The sequence below is a fragment of the Coffea arabica genome, chromosome 3e (assembly GCF_036785885.1).
Source record: "Coffea arabica cultivar ET-39 chromosome 3e, Coffea Arabica ET-39 HiFi, whole genome shotgun sequence".
In the NCBI taxonomy this organism is placed as follows: domain Eukaryota; kingdom Viridiplantae; phylum Streptophyta; class Magnoliopsida; order Gentianales; family Rubiaceae; genus Coffea; species Coffea arabica.
Genome location: NC_092315.1, coordinates 6404229 through 6413227, shown reverse-complemented (window position 1 = coordinate 6413227; position 8999 = coordinate 6404229). Strand labels below are relative to the sequence as shown.

General features: G+C 35.6%; 1 protein-coding gene across 2 annotated transcripts; it reads left to right on the top strand.

Moving 5' to 3' along the window:
* The first annotated feature begins 937 nt into the window (after positions 1-937).
* LOC113737102 (uncharacterized) lies at positions 938-8193 on the top strand. Of its 2 annotated transcripts, XM_027264352.2 has the most exons (7): positions 938-1596; positions 2862-2954; positions 3436-3557; positions 3678-3767; positions 4643-4792; positions 5252-6840; positions 7075-8193. In XM_027264352.2, the coding sequence occupies exons 4-7, from the start codon at positions 3708-3710 to the stop codon at positions 7979-7981; spliced, it is 2706 nt and encodes a 901-aa protein (XP_027120153.1). In that variant the 5' UTR covers positions 938-1596; positions 2862-2954; positions 3436-3557; positions 3678-3707; the 3' UTR covers positions 7982-8193. The 2 variants fall into 2 exon arrangements, with proteins under 2 accessions (XP_027120153.1, XP_071940695.1); XM_072084594.1 differs by having other exon boundaries at positions 2862-3557.
* The last annotated feature ends 806 nt before the right edge of the window (positions 8194-8999 follow it).

Sequence of the window (8999 nt, the reverse complement as noted above, 5' to 3'; positions counted from 1 at the left end):
TCCGTACCAAAGTCGCCGCACTTGCGAGCGACTTTTGACTTTTTTTTTTTGCATCGCTGAAGCTTGGCTTCAGCAATGGCAGAGAACAGCCACGACGAGTTCTTTTCTTCTCCTCTTTTTTTTTCCCTTTTAATAACTTTTCAATCGATTTGGGTAAACCCTATTCATTTCATAATAAAATTTAATACCTCAATCCTACTAATCTAGATACGAATCCTCCTAAACCTCGTATACAATCATATATCTCTATATATATGGCATAATTCATATCCGCAAAATCTTTAGAATAATTAATTCGATTACTAGAACTTAAAAGAGAAGTTTCACGTGAATTTGAGACTTACAGGTTTAGGGGCCTAGTCGTTTGATTGATTGACGGCGACGCTTGTTTCTCCTTCTCTACTCTCTAACGGCTCTTGCTCTAAGGGGAGACAGACAATAAAAGGTAGGGAATAGGTTTTTTTTTTTTCTTTGTTGTTTTGATAAGTATGCTAAACCCTAATAACCACCCACTAGTAGGTAGTTTAGATAGGAGTTTTAACTATGGTGAACTTTCACCCTATCTTATCTCATCTTATCCCTTAATTAACCATTTATCCTAACCTGCAATTATTTTTGCTTTTACCCATAATAAATTACCATTTAATTAAATTGGCCAAGATAAAAATGAGCCCAAAAATCGTGGATTTTACAAAATTCGTTAGATATTCTGAAATAGGAGTACAAAATCATCTTTATGTAGATAATGCAGAATATATATATGTGTGTGTGTGTGCGTGTGTGAATATATATAGCGCGCACACGCTTGTTTACAATTCCAGTAATTGTATTTGTATATTTGAGCTATAGAGTTTGATGTTTTATATCCAAGCCTTTACAGGCTGAAGTGGCTTGTGCTGTTCTAAAGAAAGTGTTGTTGTATTTCTTCAAGTTTGATATGCTTTAATTCTTAATCTTCTAACATGTTGATCACGGCTACATTTTAAGTCACTTAAGATTTTACTTTGTGACAAGGTCTTGCTCGATAATAAAGGGCTCAAATTTCACATGTCCTTCGAGACTCACCATACCAAATTGATTATGATGTTGTAGTTTACCTTATAACTCTACTTTAGAAAGAACAAATCAAATTGAATATATATCATTAAATTCATTGTAAAAATGAGAAATTTCTTTAACTTTTGATAATCGATCACTTATGAGCATCATAAAGCAGAAACAGTACATTAAGCCGTTTCCCAGCATTATAAAACACTAACAACAAGTAAGTGAAAACGGAAAAAAGAGAAAGAGAGAGAGAGAGAGAGAGATAGAATCATAGAAAAAGAAAGAAAAAAAGAAGAAAAAGAGAAGGCACAATTTAGTTGGGTGGTTTTCCAATGTAAATCAAATTACAAGGGCATATATGAAATTTTGTTCAAATATAAAATTTCCCTCTACTACTTTTCTTAAAAGGCGGGAAAAAAAAGAGAGAAACCAAAAATACACGTAGCTGGTGCGTGTTTCGGGTGTTTGTTCTAGAGAGAGACAAAAATGAAGGAATCGAGCTCAACCAGAGATCTACAGAGCTTGCTCGCCGCCATTAAAGCTTCTGATGTAAGCTTTCTGTTTCGATTTTTGAATCGGTAAAATAAGTCTTGCAGATTTCATTTCGACTCTAGAATTTATTCTTTTGTGCATTTCGTTTCGTTCAATTTTTACGAACTTCCGATTTAAATTCTGTTTTCTCTCCTAATTAAAGTTTTAATGAAGTTAAGCTACTAAATTTGGTGAATTTCTTGTTTGATTTCTCTAAGTTCCCGTTTATTAGTGTTTGATTAGGGTTATATATGCATTATTAAGTGGTTAATAATTGTCACTAAATTCTATGTTTGAGCTCAAGCTTTTCATCTGTTGAGCTTCAATTTCTTAGACGCTTAAGAAATTTAATGAAATTCCAGCTTGACTTAGTGAATTTTCATTTGTGGGGACAGGGAAGCATTTAGGTGAATTAATGACATTTTGTCTATCATTCCTTTAAAACAATGAAAAAAAAATTCCATGGTTTGTTGAGATTGTGGTTGTGATTTCTGAGCTTAGGGATAAGATTGCACATGCTTTATAGCAGAAAATAATATCCTTGAGAAGGTCAAGTTAGCCTGCACGATTGTGGACAGCAAGTAACAATATAAGAAAATACTGATTCTTTTAGTTTGAATCTAGAATGTGTGATTAGAACAAGAATTACTAAAAACCAGCTATTCGATACATCAGGAACAGATGATTGAACATTGTTTCTTTTTCAAAGATTTACTTTGTCTCTTCTTTGTCAAATGACTGTCAAAAAAGGAACTCGCATTGTGGATTTGTGTTGCCTGTGCTGCATGGATACATAATAAGTAATTAAGCATCAGCTGATAGTCCTGGGATATGAAGCAACGTGTATTCTGCATTCACTAGCAGCTTTCTATGGGTCAACTAGCAGCCGTGAATGGGTTCACATGCTGTGCCCTGTATTGACAGTATTCTACTTTTGTCTGTTTCAGCTGTTTTTCTTGCACATTTGGCTATTTACTGTGTGTTGTTGATAAAACTAGTTGCTAAACCATACAGAAAAATGGGTAATATGCTCAACAGATCTTATTGGTCTTGTCCAAAGGATATATACTTATCTCAGTAAGCAGCTTGGTGGTTGTCTTCTCCTCTACTAACTTTCTGAAAATCATGGATGTTTTTCCATATTGTTTTGTCAATTGTGCTTGCTGATGCTGTGCTTCTTGCCAATTTTTCTTCCATTCTGCATCATGACTTCATGATTCAAATGATAAGTCTCATAAGGCAGTACCTGACACACGCTTGGATTATCGCCATTGTGTCTGCAGGTTGTTGAAAACCGTGTTCAACTGCTTACTGAACTCAAGAAGTTAATTATAAGCGAGACATCTGAATTGACTTCAATAATTGAAGCTTTAACAGTATCCTATCATTCTTCTGCATTTTATCCTGCATGCTAATACACCAAAATCCATGGCTTTTGTTATTACAGGCTTGGTTTGAGGGGTCAAATTTTGCATGAGTTTTGGTGTCTTCTAGATCCTCATGCTCAATGGCGGACTAATTTCCATTAAATGCACATAAAAAGCAGCAAACTATGCTCACACCTAAAGTGCTATATTATAATCAATTTTCTCTGCATTTATTGATCTTCAGTTCTAGTTTTATTGTGCTTGAATCAATTCTGTATGCAACTGTAAGATGTCATTGAGACTTCAATGCTCCACTTCCAGTTGTTGGATTTTTTTCTGCTAGCTTATCTGGGTAACTCCACGTGTGACCATTTTACAACCTTCCAGCCAAGAGTTTTTATTCTGTTTGCGAGTTAACTTCTAATACACATCTGTTACAATACTGTCTATTTGCCATGTACCTTAACATTTGATTGGGTATTCTGGGAAGACTTTACTTGTTTGGACATTTCTCAATGCATATTGAACAAGACGATATTGAACATTGCTGCAAAATATCTAGACCTAGACATTTCTGGATGCCAAGGAGAGTTTCTGGGCCTAGGGATAAAGGTTTGTTTCCTTCAATTTATTGTAAATATGTTTTTGATTTATAATATTCTTCTAGACAAGGGGTGATTTTCTTGCAACTCACCAACAATATATGTGTTTAATTTGTTCTGTAATCATTAGGCAAGTGCATGGTGTCGCAAGCATCTAAAAATGACATTAATGTCAACTGAAGAATCTCCAGAAGAAGAACACAGCGACTTGTTTTTTGAGGTAACATGTTGGCAAGTTAAATTCAAGTGAGTTAGATTTTTCACAAAGAGATATGTCATTGCTAGTTATCCTCCTCAGTGACAAAAATAGCACTTAGATTGATGAAATTCGACAAGAAATTCGTCTTTATGTCCTGAATAGGATTGAGGAATGGGGACTGGATTCCAACTTTGTACTTATTCTATGTTATGTTCTGCTTTATGAAAGTATTTTCCTAACTTCCTATCACATTCAAAAGAAGTTTCATCAAATTCAAAAGAGATGATACACTCTCTTTGTGAGTACAAGATACAGTAGTTAAGCAATCCTTGATTGTTCTGGAAAGGCTTTAGTTTCATAGAGCTTGTTCAGAAGATCTGATTTATTTCAATTGGTTAGAGATTTTCTTTTATTCTGTCTGAAAATTTAGTTTTATTGAAGGTATCCATTGACCTGTGAATGGTCTTGATTATAACTTGTGTGGACTACATCACATCTGAATGTTGAATATCATGCATTGGTATGTTTTAGCAACACTAAAATCTCATACATCTGCCTGCCTAAACTTCATTTGGTGCAATCATATGCTTCTGTTGCTAAGTTCTTGTCAGTGGTGGTTCTATAACTTGTCATATGATAATAGGTTCATATGTAAGTATATATTTTATTTCAGACAACTTCCACCTTTTGTGATAGTTTGTTTAACTTAGCTTCAATTTCTGCTGCACAAAATGTACTGTGCTATGTAAAAATCAACTATTAGATAATTTCAAGAGAGTAATTTAATGTACCTTGTGTTTTTGTAAATTCTTTGACATGAATGTGAATTGACTTACAACACAAGATGCCACCAATTCTGTGGTTGCCTTATTTATACTCTCTTGACTTTTTTGCAGTTGCTCTTGAATTTGCTGAGCTACTCAGCTGCTAGCTTTTCAGCTATGGCAAGATATCCCATCTCCAGCAGCAAGGAGTTCATTCTTACAATTAAAAATTTTATTTCAGAACAACTGAACTTGACAAAAGATGCATTGTCAGAGATAAAGGTATATTTATTTCAGAACAACTAAACTTGACAAAAGACGCACTGTCAGAGATAAAGGTATTCTGCTATAGTTGGTCACTACAGTTTTAATCAGTCTTGTTTCGTTAACTATGCATGGTATTCTATAGGTTTAAATCTGCTGGTGTTTACTGAATTGCACTTCAAATGAAGAAGCAATAATACTAATTGGCATAGCAAAATGTTCCTATTGCATGTAATGGTGACTTTTTGTAAAGTTGGGCAATTGCTCTTGTCGTTTTTGTCTTTGTCACCTCAATTGCATTTGGTCATTCTTCAGACTTTTTTCAGTAAGAATTGTGTCTCTCTCATGTAATCTTTGTTCTTATCTATGTGCTTTTAGGAATCTCTATTAAGTTTCAAACCAGTTTGCACAGTAAGTAATCATCTCAAGGAAATGTCTAAATCATTGTTGACATTTGCTTTTGTCATTCCTTGACAGAGGATACATGGATTTGGTTCAGAAGTTCAGAAGGAATCTCAAGTGGTTCTTGATGCTGTTATCCGATTATGTAAGGTATATTGCAATGGTGTAAATTGGGATTTTGACAGTTTGAAAATGAACGAGGATAAGAAGGTCTTAGTTATTGAAGGGGCTAGTGATGCAGATCATGTTATTAATATAACAAAATGTACAATAGATAAGCTGTGTGAAGTAGGCATTCTTGCAGCTAATGATGGAGGCAGTCTTGTAAGTGTACTTAATCTCTCTTGGAAAGGAGTTGTTACCTTACTTCAGCTCGGAAAGGGTGCTTTAGCTGCAAGGGTAGATGTAGCAAGTGTTGTTGTCAGTCTAATTTCACTTGCCCAGCAATCTTTGCGATGTGCAGCTGAGACTTGGTCATTGCAACTGAAAGAGACTCTCACTATGACAGAAGCTAAAAGGATTTTCCTTCCCGTGAAGTTTTATCTGATTAATGCAGTAAGAATTGTCTCTCAATATACAACCCAAGCTTTTTCTGTTTACAAGGAGATGGTAGGATGTGTTGTTATGATCTCATCCTTAAAATTTTTTTTGAGCAAGGAGGAACATCTAAAATCTGCAACTGAAGCTTTGGTAGAAATTCTACAGCCTACATCCTTCCATTTACTCAACTCTCTCCTGAATTCTATCCAAGTAAAACAAGAGGAGAAGTTTCAAGTTTTGAACTGGTTGTTCAGCGATGAAAGTAATCTGAATCCTGTTCCTAGGGTATCTAATGGCGAAAATTTGCCTTATACAGTGGATGGAATCCACTTTTCAAGTTGTGCTGCTATGGCAGTCCAAACATTTTTTCTTGGTCGAGTAAACCTGTTTCTTGAACTTCTGAAAAGCTCTGCTGATCTTGAAGATGATGTCAAATTCTGGATGGCCAGGAAGCTTCAGTGGCTTTTGGATATTCTTGTCGATGAGCATGTATATGCTGCCAGTCTTACCCTGCAAGTTCCCGTCTCACGTAAAAACCAGGAGTTCATATACCAGCCTTTTTTTCATACTATAGTCAATTCACTAGAAACATTCATGGTAGTTATGTCTTCGAATCCAGTATGGGGTGAGATAGAATCTTTCCTTCTGGAAAATTTGTTGCACCCACACATTCTTTGCTGGGAGATTGTTACTGAATTATGGTGTTTTCTGCTACGTCATGCTGAGACCAGTTTGGTGAAAGACATTATTGACAAGCTTTGTGCATTACTAGGGTACACAGCTTTTCCAGAAGCAGTTTTCAGTCCTGGTAGTGCTCTTCGAAAGATAGCAAGGTCTATTTGTCTAATTGTTACTTGCTGTTCACAAGCAGTAGCAGATCAAGTTTACGATGCCGTTACAGGAGATAACAAATCTCAAGATTCATCAATGATCTACACAGCTCTTCTCATGGAAGGTTTCCCATTAACTATACTTTCACAAAGGACAAGAAGTACAGCAAAAGCCAGAGTCTTAACAGAATATTTCTGCTTTGTGGAGAGCTTTGGTAGTGAATTACCAAAAACAAGTGGTTTTGAAATTTATGGTGCTCCAGTAGATGCTCTATCCGCTACATTGCTGTCTCAGTAAGTATTTTCTTTTCTTAAAGTACGTAGTTTAGAATTTTGATGTAGTTTTTACTTTTTCATATCCAAATTCTCTTTGGTTGATTACCTGTCTGGATGGAATGATACGCCAGAGTTCAGAAGTTGTTACTTGGTGGCCGTGTCCTTCCCTAATGATATAATTTAGATGCTTATTGTACCAGCTTCATTTACGTTCAGCAAAATATGCCTTATGCTGGTTCACGTGTCCTGTAGACAGGTTAGCATATCTGATCCAGAAATGAAGACCTTAAAGTTTCTGGTTGCTATCATTGACAAGTACAGAAAATGCAATGACAGCAAATTGAAGGACATCTACTGCAGGCTCCTTACTGAAGTTTTAACCATCACCTCTAACATGAAGCATTTGTACTCCTGTGATGGAATAGAGGGAGCCATCCTAGAACTTAGAAACCTCTTTATCCCCAAACCAGCTTTATCAGCAGAAGATAGTCTACTGTTTCAATGCAAACCTAATCTAGCAAACTTTATGGCTGGTCTTGGTCATGTTGAGTTGGCAGAGAGTGATGATAATGCAAGGACTTCAGCCGTTTGGGAATTGTATCACATGTTATTGAGAGAGCAGCACTGGGCCTTCATTCACCTAGCATTGACAGCATTTGGATATTTCGCTGCTCGTACACCTTGCGTCCAACTGTGGAGATTTGTTCCACAAGATGCGGCTCTTTCATTTGATTTGGAGTCAGGAAATGAAGCAGATGAGGACAGATTCATGGCCGAGTTGAAAGGATTTCTAGATAAGGAATCGGCTTCCATTTTAACAAAGCCTACCCCTGATCACACTGGGATGCTCCTAAAAGAAGGCTTGAAGCTCAAGGAAATGCTTAACAGAAACTTGGCCATCAATGAGGAAGCTGCAATTGGTGATGATGCCATGGAGGTTGATGCACACAACCATGGTAATAAGAAAAGGAAATTCCCTGATGAGATAGGCAAAGGAGTTGAATTATTGGAGAGCGGTTTGAAAGTCATGGGTGATGGACTTTCGCATTGGCAGCATAATCAGACCGGATTGAAAGAAATTCATGACAAAATTTTGACACATTTTTCTCGTCTTGAAGATGTTATCTCTCACTTAGTTAGACTAACTGGTGATACCTGAGAGATCGTAATACTCCACTGATGTTTTAGCTCTTACTGAGAAGCAAAAGCAGTGATATGTTTTCCTCTGCAGAGAAGCATCGAGCCCCAATAAGTTAAAGAGAGTTCCATTCTTTTGACTGAATAGCTAGACATGTACCTTACTTTTCCCTTACTAGTGAGGTAAAAGAAATACGACCTGCACATGAGGAGGACTCAATGCTAGTTTAAAAAAAAATTTTTTTTTTTTTCATCGACATCATTGAGAGACGGCTGCCTTGCTCACCAATTCGCCTCGAGGTTTCATAACAATACCTCTAGGAGAAGAAACTAATTTAGTCCCTCCAGGTTTCATAACAAATACTTCAAGAGGAAAAAAAAACTAATTTAGTCCCTTGTATTTTTAATTTTGATCACTTTGGTCTAATAAGTTATGCAAAAAAGGTTTCCCCACAGCACATAGTAAAATGCGTTGCATTCTTATGTAATGGTGGAAACTATAATATTCATTTTTTTTTGTGTGTAGGGAACTTATATTCATGCTCAGTGCAAAGCATTAACAATCACAAGTTGGGAAATTTTGCACAATCCATTACACAGAAGCTCATTTTGCACTGTCATCGTTTGATTCATGACATGTGTGCAAAAATTGAATTATAAATTCAAATTTTACATAATTGTCATTCATCCAATCTGACCGTGTATACATTGTCAGTGTAGGAAAGATTAATCCTAAAATTCACCTAACCTATCATGTATATATAGATACTAATAATTATTACCCTTTCTTATATTTATATACTTTTTCTATTTAATCTTATATACCTGCCCTCCCTTATATTTATTCACTTTTCCTAATCAATTTTATATTTTAAAAAATATGACATCTAAAATATATTTTAATGAGTGTCCAATGGATATCCGCTAAACAAATCCTTATTTTAATTAATTATCCATAAATATATTGCCATAAATTTGGTCCCAAGTATAGTCTTTTATATCTTGAATCCTAATGTTTGTTCTTGCAAGAAATAACCAGA

Excerpts from the sequence above, each read along its gene's own strand:
- LOC113737102 (XM_027264352.2), top strand. The coding sequence starts at position 3,708 with ATGACATTAATGTCAACTGAAGAATCTCCAGAAGAAGAACACAGCGAC. Across the intron at positions 3,768-4,642 it reads ACAGCGACTTGTTTTTTGAG|TTGCTCTTGAATTTGCTGAG; the intron begins GTAACATGTTGG and ends ACTTTTTTGCAG. Across the intron at positions 4,793-5,251 it reads ATGCATTGTCAGAGATAAAG|AGGATACATGGATTTGGTTC; the intron begins GTATATTTATTT and ends ATTCCTTGACAG.